Here is a 16,519-nt window from a genome sequence, read left to right as displayed (position 1 = left end):
CACTCACAGATCAGCTGGAAATTTCCCTGAGACAAATTGGAAATGGCCTTGGGATTTTTCTTGATCTCAACTATGTAGGATTATCCGGGTATATTTTACCTGCTCCATAGCGTATCATAACAAGGGTCCAAGGCACTTAAGATAATTGCTGGATTCTGCAAGTAATTAAGTATATATTTCTGAAGAGTAAAGTCCTTCAGTCTAACTAAAGCGTTTGGTTTTGAAGTAGAGGTACTTTATTATAATATAAGGCACAGAGGACTCGATCATTTATTCTGGTCTTAAACCCCAGGAAACACTGTAGAATAAAGCTCATTTTCTTGAGTGGAAATTTGTACTCAGCTAACCAGATCAGCATCAGGGAGATTGGGATTAATTCAACAATTTGTTTTATGATTTAACCTCAGTCTACCATTGAGATATTTTGAAAGTGATTTGATAGTGGTATTGGTTTTAGCTTAGTGTGGTAACAGTACAGTAGCTTTACAAATATGCTTTCTTGATTTTATCATCGCTTAATAACAACCATCTTCTTCCAAACAGATATGGTTGGATTCTATGTATTTACTTCAACCTTTCTGACTTAGAGACGTAATAGGAATCTCCCTGTTTTGCCTAGGGTAGCCACTGGGTTTATGTAAAACTAAATACTTTACTTTTCATTTATCTTCTTTCGTCTGTTGTGATAAGATTGTACGTGACATAGAACAAGCGCAGGTTTTTTTTTCTTATTTCCATCTTTTTGGGCTATCATTTCTCTTGTTCTCTTTGTTATGGTAAGTTCAGACATAAATAACCTGCTATAAAACTATTTGTAGGGAATATAAATGAATTATCAACTACCTACTGACAAAACTAAAAAGCATTGAAGTGGAATAAAGAAATGATCCATCTTAAACTCGGTAATTTTTAAATTTAGTAGTCTTAATACCTATTTGTGAAAGAAATGCAAACATCCAACTTCCTATTGGAAAACATATACTGATGCATGGAATTTATCATAATTCTTTCAGCTAATCAAATGAAATAAAGTATTAAATTTAGATTGCAGTCTCAGAACCGATAGCAATGTATTAGATCTTGTATCATTTGCAAAATCTCAATACACTTAGCAACTTGGAAAACTGTGATCAGTAGTCTTTTCACTGCTGAGGTCTATTTCTCAACCTCAAGAATATATCATTGCAACGATGGTAATTTGCTGTAGAATAAGGCACAGAGAAAAATGTGTGAGGTCTCTCTATTCCCACTGGTGCACAATATATATACATAGTTATGAAGAAAAATATATATTACTGTGCACTACACTGATTGCCTTATACTTTTGCCCTTTTGCTTTATGTCCTTTTCCAGACAGTGGAGGAGGATGAAAATTATCAGCCAATAAAAACTGTAGCAAATACCAGACAAAGTAATAGAGGAGTTCAGCATACCTGCCGGCATTCCAAGGTCAAGCTCTTGTGACACAGATTGCTATTGGAAAACAAAGTTGAATAGGTACGAACCTCCAGCTGCTTAAAATATGAGTAGATATAACACATCTCTATCTAGTTTGTGTGCTGAACTGGAATTTAAGTTGCCTTAATTGCTATTCATCTTTATTTTGGTGTTTCAATAATGCATTGCATTAATAGCAGATATTATTACACATTTCCTTCTCATACATGGTCGTGTACTGAGCAGTGCATCGTGTACTGAGCAGTGCAGTAGGATAAAATGATTGAAGAAACTGTTGAAGTGGAAAAAAAACTTCACTAGCATACAAGAGGGCTGAGGTTGCATAATTATATTGCTATTATAGTTTCTAAGTTTTAAGCATGCTGATATCAAGGATACTTAAAGTTTTCCCGATAGATTTAGTTAATTTTCCTATTTTTTTCATTTGCTTAATATTCATTTTCAGATAGAATGAGAAGTGTTTTTCATTTCCCATATAAGTGTAGATTGTATACCTAATGTATTTCTGACCTATGTATCTAACAAAAGTTGAAAATAAGGAGAATACCAAAATAAACAAAACAGACCTTTCAAAATGAAATCTAGGACAAAAGTAGAATAACACAGAGTAACATATCTTGTATTCCAAATTAATCATTTATTTGCTTAACTATTATGAAAATTTCCATAAAGACTTCACCAAAATCCTGGATTGTGTATTTATCTAAGGATGTCATTTACAAAGCACATTTCTGGTTATCTTGTTGCCAAATGTATTGTTCCATTTCTATTCCATAAGCATAAATTAACTTGATATTTGTTGGGAGCACAGTTTATTTTTACAGCATGTATTACTTCAAAATTTTATCGGAGGGCTTGGTAATTTCCCACTAAAGGGTAGATAAAGAGTGCACCCACACTTGTGAAGCTTATTTATGTTCATCCTGCCTTGGATGTAAGAAGTAAGACTGAGTTAAAGAAATGGAACAGAACCATCAGAACAAAATGGACTCTGTAACTGATGAATAAAACCAATGTGCATTTTGAAGAAGGAAAGTGACAATTACACCTGACATTTCCTGAACTGCATTTGATTATCCTCCAGAACATTAGGTGGGTAGATTCTGATCTTTTTGGCTCATGTTTAGTATAATTTTGTTACAGGTTCCAGGCTTTGCTTATCTCACTGGAATTCATGACATAACCTCGCCTTCTCAGACTTTCATGAAACCTCATTTTAAAACAACCTTTTCAAGCCTCAGAACAGCAGTTGTTCTACTTAACATAGCCTCCATCTGAAAAGGCTAATCTGCCGTATTATCCCTACTGTGTAATAAAAGCAGATATAATTCCTGATAGGCATGGCTGATGAGCCTGATTCAGAGAGCCTACATTTTACTGAAATGCTTTATATTGCAATTGGCTAAGCCCACCAAAAGCAAAGCTGTCATGCAGAATTTCCTCTGGGTGAACCTGATCCCTGCTTTGGAAGTTTCATCTAGTAGCTTGACTTGTACACAATATTCACTGAGCCCACATTTACTTAATTTTTAAAGAGCACTCTATTGAGCAGTTCTGCACATGCTTGAAGAAGTTTGTACAACAGTTCTCCTAGCCCAGCTCTCCATCCAGATTTCCAAGTTATTATACACACATGAAACAAAAGCAAGAAGCTACATTATCAACAATTCTGATGGGGGGGAGAATAAGGTACAAAAAGATTCATGTGGCATCGTATCTATATTCTTTCACAATAGAATATAAACCCTGCCGCAACCAAAGCACCATAATCAGGGAGAGCTCTGTGAGAAGTCTCCTCCAGTACAGGCCCTTACATTGTTCCCTAAGTATCAGCTTCCTGTCACTGTTGGAACCATGGTGAACGTAGAAAAATGTTTGGCCCTATTCTTACCTCAATTTTCTTGTTATGACTCTCACAACAGGCTGTATATAAAGTCCAGAAGCCAAGAGGAGGGTAGAACAAGACAAAAGGTCACTACTCTTAGTAGACTGAAGGATTATGACAGCTTCTATAATCCACAGAGTTGCGATTACAAACTGAAAATTTCTACGTAGGATTATTAGATGCACACAGTTCCAGGCCCAGCAAACATGCAGCTACGCTTCATCCAAACCAGCCTCCCTGACTGAGGCATGCAGAGCTATTGGTTAATCTGCATTTCAGCAGACAAACTCATTTATTGTGATTGCTAAGGCTCCATAACATCAGTAGATCAAGGGCCTTATGCAATCCATCGGCCTTTGGAGGTATTTAAGCCATTGGTACCCAAGTGGGCTGAAACAAGGTTCCAAATGTGGATCTGGTGGCTGCAAGTAGAGCACACCCAGCACTAGAGAGCATTAAAATACTAGTTTCCTAACTAAAAATAAAACAAAACAAACCAACTAAGATGCAATCACAGCAATTGAAATACTTGAAATAGTTTATATTTCTCAAAACAGGAAAAAAAAAAAAAAACAGCATGAAAATCCTAGTCCTGGATATGTGCATTACTCGTATAGAAAATATCCTAGAGTATTTTCCAGCTCTAAGTAGTAGCCAGGTGGAAAAAGAATCCATAATTAGTAAATGTGCCCTTCAGGGCACTAAGCATAGTGAAGGGTAATTTTGTGTCAGTATCACTGTAATTATAAGACAAATCCATTGACTCAGTCACAAGAGCTTCTCTTCAAAAACCTGTCACTTCATAACAGCTTCTTTCTCTAGATGCTTAACAGCCATGGTAACTGGAAGTTGGACGTTGAACACAGAAATTGGTGAGAGTTATCTATCTGCAATGCTGGCTTTGCATAAGTTGGTATCAGGTATGCATTCTGCTTCACGTTCTTAACAGAACAATTGGGAGGATTTTTTGTTTTTAACTCTAAAATTCCTCTTTGTGCTCTTGGTTATTTTGGTGCATGTGTGTATGCAGACTTGACAGGCAGTGTAGTGCCTGCCTTATTACTGCTAGAAGTTGTAGTATTTTCTTTTTAATGATGTCCAAACAAATTATCTGTTAAAAATAGACTGCATGGTAGCTCAGTGGGAAACAGAATTTAGCAGGCAGAAGATCAAAAGGAATTAAGTGCCAGAGCTCTGGCCTATGTGCTCGTAAAAATTGATTTGACTTAATAAGTTTAATGCAAAAGGGAATTGCATTCTGTGCACTGCTTTCCTGTTGATTTTTAAAAAGTGTGGGAGCACATCTTCCCTGCTGATGTCCATTAACTATGTCCATGAATACATAAATATAAATTGGGTTCTTCACTTTTTTCTTTTTTTTTTTTTTTTCCAAACTCTTATCAGCATTTTATAGCTAGGCAAACTAACTGGATTCACGCAAAAAAACTGCTAACAGCTGCTATTTTCCACTCATCTGAAATGCTCACTTTTTTCCCCTATTGATATTAAAACAGTAAAAGCCCTCAATTTTATTGACTTATATTTTGCAATAACTGTTTCAACAAAGTATGAAGGTATCGTATCATAAGTAGGTAAAAGCAGCCACGTTTATCAGCAAGTAATCTTACTGATATTTTGTTTTTATATATTTATTTACTTGTTTTTCAGGGTGATAATTAGTTTGTTTTGCATCAAAAGTTCCTATTGAAGATTATAAAACCTAAACCCGAAAGTTCTACCTGTTCATATTTGGTCTTGTAATCAACTTCTAAAAGATTGTTCTGTCTTTAGATGTGAAATGCACAGACACAATGCTTATAAACCACAAAAAAAGATTGCCCCAATGCATTCTTGCACTCAATTCTTACTTTCTTGGTTAAGTGCTGTCCTGCCACCTTGCTTTTGTGAGAGCGTACAAAGCATTATGACCAGTTTTCTGCAAAATCATTTTGCTTGTATGAGAATGTATGTACCCAGTACCTGCTTGGCCAAACAGCCACTGCTTTTAAACAATCCTGTTACTTATTCATTGCAATAGGACTGTAGCTGCTACCATTGTAGCTGCTACCACAGTCATGAAGAAATTAAATATTCCATCTTCAGTAGTATTGGAAGCGAGGACAAAGGTTTAATGTAGTCTAAACCCCATAGCTTAGGTTAAGACATGACATTCTTTATCTTCCCTATCTGTCCGTGACTAGACTCTCTGCTCCTTGATTTTCTTACATTTCTGTATCTGGTGAGTGTTTGATATAGATCCCATAGCCTTAACCCTGAATTCTGTCATGTAACCATTTAGCCACAAAGCTGCTATACTCACTAGAGTCCAGGCACCACAGCGTGGTATCCAGGGCTGGGGTGGGAGGATGGTTGTACCTGCCTCTTGCTCCCCAACACCGAAACATCATGCATGGAACAGACTGGTATGAAGAGTGGGATTTACTGAGAAGTTTACTGAGTTTCAGACACTGAACTGTAGTACTGAACCCCAGCCGAGGCTGGTTGAGAGCATTGTAATGGTACAGATCAGGCTACAGAATATGGCTGTTGGAGTCCAGTCACAAGTCTGTTGTACTTTATAACATGAGTACAATCTTTGTCACAAAGACTTAAGTCTGCATATGGAAACAGAACCAAGTCATATTACCAAATTTATGAACATCTTTCTAACACATCCTTTGTCATTATTTCCTGATATTCTGGTCTCGTGTGGAAAATACAAAGAGCCAAACAATGATTAAATTGGGCTTCTACAGCCTTCCCCTTAACACCCACTACACCAGGAATTAAATTCAAACAAAGTGCTGAGAATCTACCATGGTTTATCCTTCTGCAATTTATGTAGCACCAGTGAAAACAATGTCTTAGTTATGTGATGTACTTTCATTTTATAAGTGCCCAAACAGGTTGGAAACCTACATCTTACAAACAAATGCAGCTCCCAAGTAGCTTGTAGGTTTTTGAATATTTTACTGCACATGCCCCTTCTAAAGAGAACATGATAAAGGCATATATTCTCTTCTAAGTACAAGTTCATCAGACAGTTAACTATTAATCACAATCATTTACAGGAAACCACCATCAAGTTTTATGTGTACTGAAGTAGAATTCACAGAACACAAACATGAGCAAGCCCTTCTTGTGTGGTGTCTTCTAAAAAAAAATGTATTTGCCATTCACATTTGTGAACCAACCAAAGCCCAGGAAGAGGAATGCTTCTGAATCCTCTCTAAGAACCTAGTATTTGGTGTTAACTTCCTATGTGAAGTGCCCCGTTTCTGATTCCTCTCTTGTGAATGACGACTTGAGGATCAGATCTTAAACTTTTCTCTATTTCAAAATCTGTTAAGCTTTACCCTGAAAGAAAATCTCTAAGGAAGGATATCACCCAAAAGGAGAATTCTGCTCTGACCATCAGTGCATATGTATGACAGTCCTAATTCTGTTCAACTCAGCAGTTTAAACTGTTTTGTCCTCTAAAACACAGCAATCACAATTTATTCTTACATGAAAAAGGATGCCCATGTGGATTTTGCTGGAGAAAGGTGAAACAAAGAAACATTGGACATACTACAGGTCCTGCTAAAGCTTTGTTCATGTGCACCTTTGTGCAACACCTCCAATGGCAAAAAAAAGTATTCAACTGCTAGTAATATCAACAAGTTCAATTTTAAACTGATCTTACCAAACTACCATTTCCCATTCTGTAGTTTTACTATTAAAATTAAGTGTATATATATGCATGTATACATATATATGCATACACATAAAAGTATGTGTACACATGTATATGTATACACATACATATACATGCGTATATATATATACACACACATTAAAAAGACTTAACTGCTCTTTAAATTCAACTTCTTATCCCAGTTCATTCAGAAACAATTTATGTTTTCTCCACTAACAATACCAAAATCTTTCCTGCAGCAGAGCAAGTGCACATCTTGTTCACTTACTGGGTTAGGACAGTACTTGGACAGCCTACATAGAAATGCATAGGGTTGATTTATGTGGGTAAAGCAAGCAGAGCACAATCCAGTTATTGTCTAGAATATTATTGCTCTTAATTCCATTAATAGTAGTTGTCACAGAACTACTAAAGGCTGAGATCCACAGAAGACTCAACAGGAAGTACACAGCAGAGCTCTCGATGACTTGACTAGAAGAAGTATTTGCATTAGAAATTCAGAGCCAACAATGGATGGCCCAGTGCAGATTGCTGCAGACTATGGTTCCAAAAATATCACATCATACTTCTACTCAAACATGTCCCAAAATACCTTCAGAAAACGAGGTGGCAAAGTATATTTTTACTATCATACTACTCCACTCTCTCATTAGAGTTGTAGTTTTTTTCTGTTATATTGTCATGAGAAAAAAAGTGCTTCCTAGTTGACATAGAAGATAAAATCTGTAAGCATGCAAAGTGAGACAAATTATTATTTTTAAAGATTGTCACTTTTATTAGTAAGAGACAATTTTTTTAGGCTGAATGCTAACAGCTACCTTATAACTTATTACCATAATAATCATTAGTTCCTGGTGCTTTCTAAAGATAATCAAGAACCCTGCAGGTAATTAGCACCTCACTGGATTTATCAGTGTAAAACAACTGAACATACAAGCATAAATACAAAAAGTAAATGATGCAACAAGCTTCTAACCATAGTACTAATAATACAGAAAGTGAGCCACATTTTCTATATACCCCAAAGAAGATTTCTCTGCTACATTTCAGCCAGGCATGGAGAGCTTACTTACCTGTTATGGAGTAGACAAATCATATAAATCTAGTTATCAACAACAGATCAATCTTTCCCAAGGTCTGGAATTGCCACATCACCTTTTTAATGGTCTTCATTTTGAAAGATGTTGATTCCACCCGTACTACACTGAATACGTCTAAATAGATGAGTAGCTATGTGAAAGAAGTTACCTTGCAAGCATGTGGATGTTTTGGTTAGTTTTAACCTACCTGGTATTGAGATGAAAGTTGTATTAAGGCTAGAAATAATAAGAACAAATAATTTATGGCCATTGCAGACTTTTTACTGTGGGCTTTGACTAATTGAGAAGGGAATCCACCCTCAAAATCCTGCACAAGCTGCCCTCCCTCTGGGCAACAACACTATCATGAAAATGAAAAATGAATAACAAAAAAAAGTCAGAAACATAAAAAATAAACATCACATTTATTTAAATAAAAATATACACATAGTGTACAATGGGCATGGCTTACAGACAGCAATGAAACAAAAATGCTAAATCCTGAAGTATAAAAAGAGTTGAATTGCTTAGTTGTGCTTCATTTCTCTGAACAATCACAGAACATAAACTAAAGTCCCATTAATGTTACTTATACATAGCCCCACGTGCTCCAGAGTGAGACAGGAACATTACAAGGAATAGCTACACCAATGAAAGCAAGTACCAAAGTAACTCAGGATTTTAGAATTTTTGATGTCAGACCTTTCATAAACAAAAGAGAATTGCTGAAAACTTTTAAAGCACTTTGCATGACAGATGGAAAGTGTACACAACACCACTGTGAATAGTCAGAGATATAAGTTACAGCAGCATCACCCAAATCCCACCACTCCAAACCCCACAGATTCTGAGCAACCAACCATTACACTCAGATTTCTACCATAACTCATGCTCCTTGTCAGCACGCAAACTCTAAGCTTTATGCTTCAGCTCTTTGGAATATGGATATATTGGTTCACAAATTCCTTCTATCTATTTCACTTATTCTGAACTTTTTTTTTGAGAAAATGGAAGTTTTTAATCTCAGATCATGAGCATTATGCTGAAATTTATTGTTATGGTGTGTTATTATTCAGATAACAGAGTGGGAAAAACATTTGAGTGCTGCAGAGCATAAGCTGACTGTTCTGGCAACAGAACTGAAAATGTGATGCATAACTAAGGAAAAAAACGATGTTCTAGAGACTGAAGTCTGGGAGCTTTTTTAAAAAAATGCAGTTCTGTGATTTTTTACTTTTTAACATGCAATTTACAAGGTAAGTTCATGTTTTAAAGAACAGTAAATTATGTTAAGAGCTTTGATTGTAAACATGTGCTTTTAAGCTGCAAATAAGTGAGATGCAAATTCACAGATGGGGCACTGCCTGTACAGCACAATTCCTCTTTACAATAAAAAAGCATAAATAGAGACATCATTGGTTTCAAGTTTACAACGTAGCCAACTGACACAATATATGTTTAAGTTCATTAACTGATTACATACATTAATTGATATAGTAATTTTGCTGCATGGTCATTAATGCAATTTATCACACCTGTTGCTGTTCAGTGCATTTCCTGCTTGTTATAAGCTGACCATAAGATTTCCTGAAATTTGTGTTAAAGCTAGAAATAACATTAAGCTTATTTTCTGAAAATCATAATACGCATATTAAACAGTGGGCTTCAAAATGCTATGTTCCATTTCGCATCTAAATATTTAGAGATGATTTAAAATACCATTACATTTTAAACCACTTAAAATAGGTGAATTTTCATCCAATTTGGTTGTTTTAGACACAAAGTGTTTGTTAATTTCCTTATTTAAATTACAAAAAGCAAGAATTTGGACAGTGCAAAATTAACATTGCAAAGGATTTCATTAAGGCTCCTTTCCAGTTAATACTTAGTTTCAGCTGTCCTCATATTTTTTCTTTGTAACACATATATTGCTACCATTCCATCAAAATATGCAAGTTCACACAAAATCAGATAACAATTAAAAAATTGTTTCCTAATTGCTCCATAAAAGCTAAAATATAAACATTAGTAAGAACATATTTCAAATTCCCCAAAAGAAAAGTTCAGAAGAAAAAAGACCTGCCTGCTTACTAATGTCAGGCCTGTACATGCTACATATTAATTATAGCAGTATTATCATTATCCCGGGGAAACAAAAAAACTTCAACTTTCCATTTTTCATTTTTTTTCAGACATTTTATACCAGCGCTCTGTTTAGATGCTATCCTGTGGTACAAAAGCAATAAGTATGTAATGCATTGTACAAATATTCAAAGTTGGTAGCTCTCATTTCAGGTTTCTTTGAGGCAGTTCCTGATGACCTTAGCTCTACAAGTAATACCTTCCATGAGTAAGACAAGACTTGGCTTTAGATGCAGATATATTTTTGATTGTTCATCTTCTAGCCCTTGAAAATTGCTCTCCCATCAGAACAGATTATTTATCTTACAAATCTTTAAAATGGAGCTGATACGGAACACTTTCCATGCATATGCTGCTAAGATCAGTATGTTTCCCCTAACCCTTTGCAAACAAATGGTGCATATTGCTAAGAAAAATTTGCTTAATTCTACTCCACTGATACTCACAGCGATCTACAAGGACATACGCAAGACCTCAGCTGTTCAACTCCTCTGTTGGGCAGTCAAATGATAGACAGGGGTTGAAGTGTCTTCTACACAGGGTGCTTATACTTGGATTAAAGTAGCTATCAACCCACAGCAAAAACAAAAACAAATCTTTGTTTCTTTATAATAGGCAAACCAGAAAAAAAAGGTTTTGAATCCATGATTAACTGACAACTCAGTTTTGGTGAGAAAACCTCTGCCTGCATAAAGTGATATAGGCCCATGGCAGGCAATGATAGAACAAAGGAATATTTGAGCCTGTTTCAGTACTGAAGCAACAAAACTCTTCAAGTACAGTTGGAACTGTGTTAGGTTTTAAAAAGGTGTTTGTGACCCACAAAAAGACATTCCAATGAAAAAACTGGCATGAAAAAGTTCAGTCTTATTTAACACAAAATTCAACCTACTCTTCTGTAATGGTCCAAGCCCAATGGAATTTTACTGCAGTACACTGATTTCATTTTTTCCTGATCATCTTTAACAAATAACAGATCTGATTTCACAAGAATATGCTGGGTGTTACTGTTAAAAAGGACAGCAATCTAATGTGTTTTTTTCTTTGTTTTCCTTTTTTTTTTTTTTCAATGTGGCTCTACTACTGAAAACATTTTAAATATAAAGGTAACATGAGAGTCACAATGGTAATTTAGAACGCTAGTGCGGTTTAAAGGCTAAGGTTAAATCTTGAAAGACTGTTTTCCTAATAAAAGGAAATCTATAGAACTTCATATTTTGAACTTGACAGAATGCCCATGGGGCTGAGATAAAGAACTATAAGAACCTATAGTACCCACCAGTGAATACTGTTCCCACACAGAACTTTACAGATTATTTTGGAATTACTGTAAGAAAGGCCAGCATTCTCGATTACATATCTTTGGGATTATTTCAGAGGTGTGTAAGGAATTTACCACTATTTCTAAACTGTACATGTAAAGTTTCCCTAAGTTAATAATAATAATAAACATGGCAGAAAGGAAAGTGAGGGCTAGTGCAGCAATCAGACTGACAGAACAGAACATTACTTTCCTAGGAAGACTTATATTCCATAAACCTGCAAATAAAATTTCATACAGATAAGCTGTGTAACATTTAAACACACACAAATTTATGCACACATCCATCCACCCACTGAGTAGTTACTACTTCTACTGATACATGACCGGAAAAATCAAGGCATTATATTCTCATCTGCCTGAGAATATCTATGATGCAATGCCAACTCTTCTGACATCTACTGCTGAAGTAATACATTTTAAAAGAAGAAAGTCAATCATGACAGAACATTATAAAAATGGAGACATACAATACAAATAAACAAATGCAACAAACCACTGTTTAAATGACCTACTTCACTTTGGAAAAGTATTCCAATTAGTTAAGTATGTTGGTATAGTTGAATTCCTGTCTTCGCTAAAATCAGTGACTATTGAAATGAGGATCTCTTCCTGAGGTTCTCCTACATGCCCCAAAGCCTTATCTTAGAAATACATAAGATGGGTTTTTATCTTAAAAATACATAAGATGGGTTTAATTCTATTCACATGATAGATCATTTCTAAGTAACCACCCAATTAGAGTTTGCAAGATCAGGTGCTTAAGTAAGCATTTTTACTAGTACAGTTACAGATTTGTACCCAATAATGGGTATTAATAGATTAAAAAGAACAAATTATATTTCACTGTGCATCAAGGTTTCTTTGTCTTCTGTAGGAGCAAATAAACATTAACCTCTTTATCCATAGCAACTACATTTTCCTACAGATATCCAAGTTCCCAATGCAGTTTCATTTGGGTAAAATTCTCATATTTCTGCCTTAGATATTTTTTTCTCAAAACGAATGCATTACATAAAGGTCAGTAACCAGTGAAAACTTGTTTTTTTGTTAACTGTATTTCTCTCTGGGGGGCAAAAGGCAGCAATAAATAGATACAATTAGAAAACACAAATGTTCTTTGCAAGACAAATTTCAGGACTAACACAAGCTAGCAGAAGCATTAACATTCTTTTTTAAAGCTGATAGTTGTTCTTTATCCTGGAGTGTCCACACACAGCATTACAAGTTTTATATAAATCAGTGGTAGCTAACTAGTCCTAATACAGCAGGTTACTCTAATTATAACATTTATCTCAGGCTACATAAAAACATGCATGTTTTTATAGCCTAAAGATACATGAACTCCTATATATATATAAATCATTTTACCTACCACTAAAGAAAATTCAGTTTTAAGAGTTTACTGTAAGCAGGAACATGATAGGTCATATTCAGGTCACCTTACGTGAAGAATTATTCCCCCTGATTTCAACATGATTTATGTGCAAGGAAAAGTGAAATAAGTGGTATTTGGCTCAGGTGCAGAAAGCCGAGAATGATACATTGAAATGAACTGCAGGGAACGAGAACAGAATTACCAAAATTACAGTCTGTAATTACTGAAAATATATTGTGAAGCTACCATGCTTATGTAAGGAAGCTAAATGTAATGACTAAAATTTTATTTAGGCCAGGTATTAATATTTGCATCTTTCATAAACAAATCTAGAAGGATTTAATTATTCATGATCAAGACCTCAGTGCTGCGCTGGTTCCAAAAAACACTATTTCTGGCAGGAAGAGACCCCTTAACTCAAATCTCGGGTTTTGGTTCAGAGACAGAATGCCACCCTCCAGACTGATAACATCAGTTCATAATGCAAATGGCATTTCCCTTTTCAATCTGCTGTCAAACTATCCAACAACCTAATTCCAGCTGGTTGATGAATCATATTAAGCTTCAACTTCAGAAGGAAAAGTTGAATATATTAGGTTTTGAGAATATTCAGTCCACTAATATTTCATATTTTATTTCATGATGACTAACTCTAGTTATTTTCATGTAAAATGTTAAACCTGATAAAAGTAACACCTCAACTGGTTACACATTCCCAAGTAATAAGTCATAAACAGCAATTTTTTATATTCACTAACGAGCATCACGTATGTTCCTGATTACATATTTGTTAAACTTAGGTGTCAGCTTTTCCATATGTCCCTTCTGGAGGTCTGTAGTACTTTGGGAAAGCCATCAGTTGTATCATGTTGAATGCATACTTTCTGCATTTGACATTCTTCAGTACATTCTCTATGCGGCATCCTTCTCTAGTGAAAGGGGGAAAAAGTACAACTTCATGAAACACAGAATAAATAAATAAGCTTTATTTGTTCATTGCAGAGTTTCAGCAACAGTTGAAGTAAAAATAACAAAGATTCAACTCTACATTTTTGTTTTCCACAAGTGATGATACATCTTACAAAATTAAATCTAAGGCCAGGCCCAGTACAGTTATTGCCCTCAGAAATAGGTGATAAGATTTTTTCCCCTAATATATTTGCCCTTGAGGTTTAAGGTTCAGTTAAAAAAAATTAAATAATGATACATTTCATTTTAATTCCAGAAATATATTTGCCTTTTATACCTTCTAATACTTTTTCAAATTGTTTACTGTATACGTGAGAGTACATGTTGCCATAAAAATGTGTATTCTAGGAATAAGGCATTTTATTAAGTCTGGCCCTATAGATTTCTGAAGGAAAGTTTTGTCTCTGCTTCATTTCTCCTATGTTCGGCTTTGCAATGAAAAAAAGAGAGAATGGCTTTTCAAACAGCCCAATCCAACTCTCTGCTTTATAAAGGAAAGATGTTTGTTCACGTACAGTACAAAAGTCACAAGTGCCAAAGTGGTGCATCAAGACATAAACAGGACTTAGTTAAAAAGAATATAAAAGTGTCTTGAAAGCAAAAGCAACTAAAGCAACAATTACAAACAGGTTAATTTAATTACAAAACAGAACTTGCTCTATTCCAGTTGGTTACTTGACAGAAAAGGGTTAGTTGTAGCAAATAAATAACCATTTCTTGAACAAAAAATATCCCATCAGCTGATAATAACAATGAAAATAACACAATGAAATTAAGTCTTACAAACCACCACCCTGTAATATTGGTCTGGGGGTTAGTCTGTATTGTGCAAATCCATTTTTAATTTTTAATTTTGTCATACTAGTTACTCTGGAAAGAGGGGTTCAAGCATTCAGGATTCCACATCTTCTTGTATACACAGTGACAGCATTGTAAGTGGGCTTTCTTTGAGCTAATTACAGTGGGAAAGCTTTACCATGGACAGAAAGAGCAAATCAATTCACTCAATGCATAGTATACTTCTCAGAGTTCAGAAAAAAATAACAAAAACAGTACATTTCAGACATTTGTATCTTAAAGATGAATCCTTGGGGTCTGAAATTGTAGAAATATTACAGCATAATTTCTTTTTCTAAAGTTAGCATGTTGCTGTTTGTAGAAAAGAAAGGAACACAAGTGAAGTTTATTGATATTTGGCTAATAGCAAAGCAAGACTTAAAATAAGCCACACAACCAGCAAGTGAGAGCTGACAAGCAGCAAGGCGACAGGATAGAAGTGTCGAGAAGTTGGCTTGTTATCAGTTAGACAGCCTGTTTCGGGATCATCCGATTCATTCAGTGCTCCCTGGGTTTGTCTGCTGTTAAACAGGGGAAGTTAGGAACAAATAGAACAGCATTTAAACAGCAAAGAAAGCCAACATGTAGGCATTTTGACAACAAAGCGAAACTACATAGCCATTCTGATGAAATAGATTTATGCTAAGTACTTGCATATATTTAGATTGTTCTACAGCTGACAAGGGATGCACAATGGCTAGGTGGATAACATCTCTTTAAGCCTACTAAGTGCCTTAGGGTAGTATCCACAAGTTAACATAACTTATGAGATGAACGATACTATCACTACCATGAACACACACACCAAATGTAAATGAAATAAGGAAGTAAAAAAAATAGCTAAGGAAGCAAAGAAAAGAAAGATCACAAATATGTCACAACGTGGCATTGACAAAATAATGTCTCCATGGTTTTCACAGATTTTTCAGTCCTGCTTTACTAACTACTAAGAAATATATAGACAGAAATAGAGAAGCCACATGTTTTTTTTTGAAAGAGTTACAACTATTCTGAAATAGTTTTAAATGACAGTAAATTGTCTTCAAAATTTATCAGTTCTGCTGGCTCAGCTTTGAAAAATGCAGTTATTTTTATTTAAAGGCTCACACCTGTATTACCATAAGAAATTTACCTTGTACCTTGTTCAGTCGACTCAGCTAAGAACTAATCTGCTTACAATGAAGTTGTACCGAATCTCTGTAAGTTGTACAGTCACTTCCCTACCAGAGCAGCAGGGATACTTTCAAATCACCACCAATCTTTCCTATTGTAGTCTTGATAGCTTCTATACAAGTAGAATTATACATACTTCAACTATACCTCTTCAGTCCCTCTGAATTGATCTTTATTTGCATATGCTCAGGATTCCTGTTCATGGACTTCCTTTAGGCACTAAGGAACGATGAGAATTTTAATTTTCTAGTTACTATGAATATTCTGTGATGAAAAGGTAACTCTTTTTTTTTTTTCCTTTGTGGATGTAAGAATATCCAAATACATCAGATAGCAAGAATTCTCATTCAAAAGCACATGTCCCAGGTATGCTGTTTGTCAAGAAAAAGTACCAGCAGACCGTAAAGAGACTGTAGGTCAGTAGAATCGCACAGCCCCATGTAAAATGAACTCAGAACTTCCTTCCTCTTCTGCCCTCATGATAATATAATAATTTGTGATCAAATATGAGGACTCAGTGTATTTCTTTTCATTAATTTTCTGCTTTATCTTATATTTCTATGTACTTCTAAAAACATAC

At 35.1% G+C, this 16,519-nt stretch overlaps 1 protein-coding gene and 1 long non-coding RNA gene across 24 annotated transcripts in view; one reads left to right on the top strand and one right to left on the bottom strand.

Annotated features, from left to right (window-relative positions):
* INPP4B (inositol polyphosphate-4-phosphatase type II B) overlaps window positions 1–16,519 on the bottom strand; it is a 361,482-nt gene that overhangs the window by 47,920 nt on the left and 297,043 nt on the right. For 9 of the 23 annotated variants that reach the window (XM_083834859.1, XM_083834876.1, XM_083834882.1 and 6 more), the window contains one exon: window positions 13,902–15,287. The exons of 1 other annotated variant lie outside the window; for it this stretch is intronic. In XM_083834859.1, coding sequence (XP_083690985.1) covers window positions 15,113–15,287 — 175 coding nt within the window. In that variant the 3' untranslated portion in view covers window positions 13,902–15,112. 13 more of the 23 variants (XM_083834868.1, XM_083834867.1, XM_083834869.1 and 10 more) reach the window with 5 other exon arrangements.
* On the top strand, window positions 1,380–12,136 carry LOC310899025. The gene is made up of 2 exons (XR_014583925.1): window positions 1,380–1,497; window positions 4,166–12,136. It is a non-coding gene; the product is annotated as an uncharacterized lncRNA (long non-coding RNA).

The sequence above is a fragment of the Anser anser genome (assembly GCF_964211835.1).
Source record: "Anser anser genome assembly, chromosome: 4".
NCBI classification, from domain to species: Eukaryota; Metazoa; Chordata; class Aves; order Anseriformes; family Anatidae; genus Anser; species Anser anser.
This window is presented reverse-complemented; position numbering and strand designations above follow the sequence as displayed.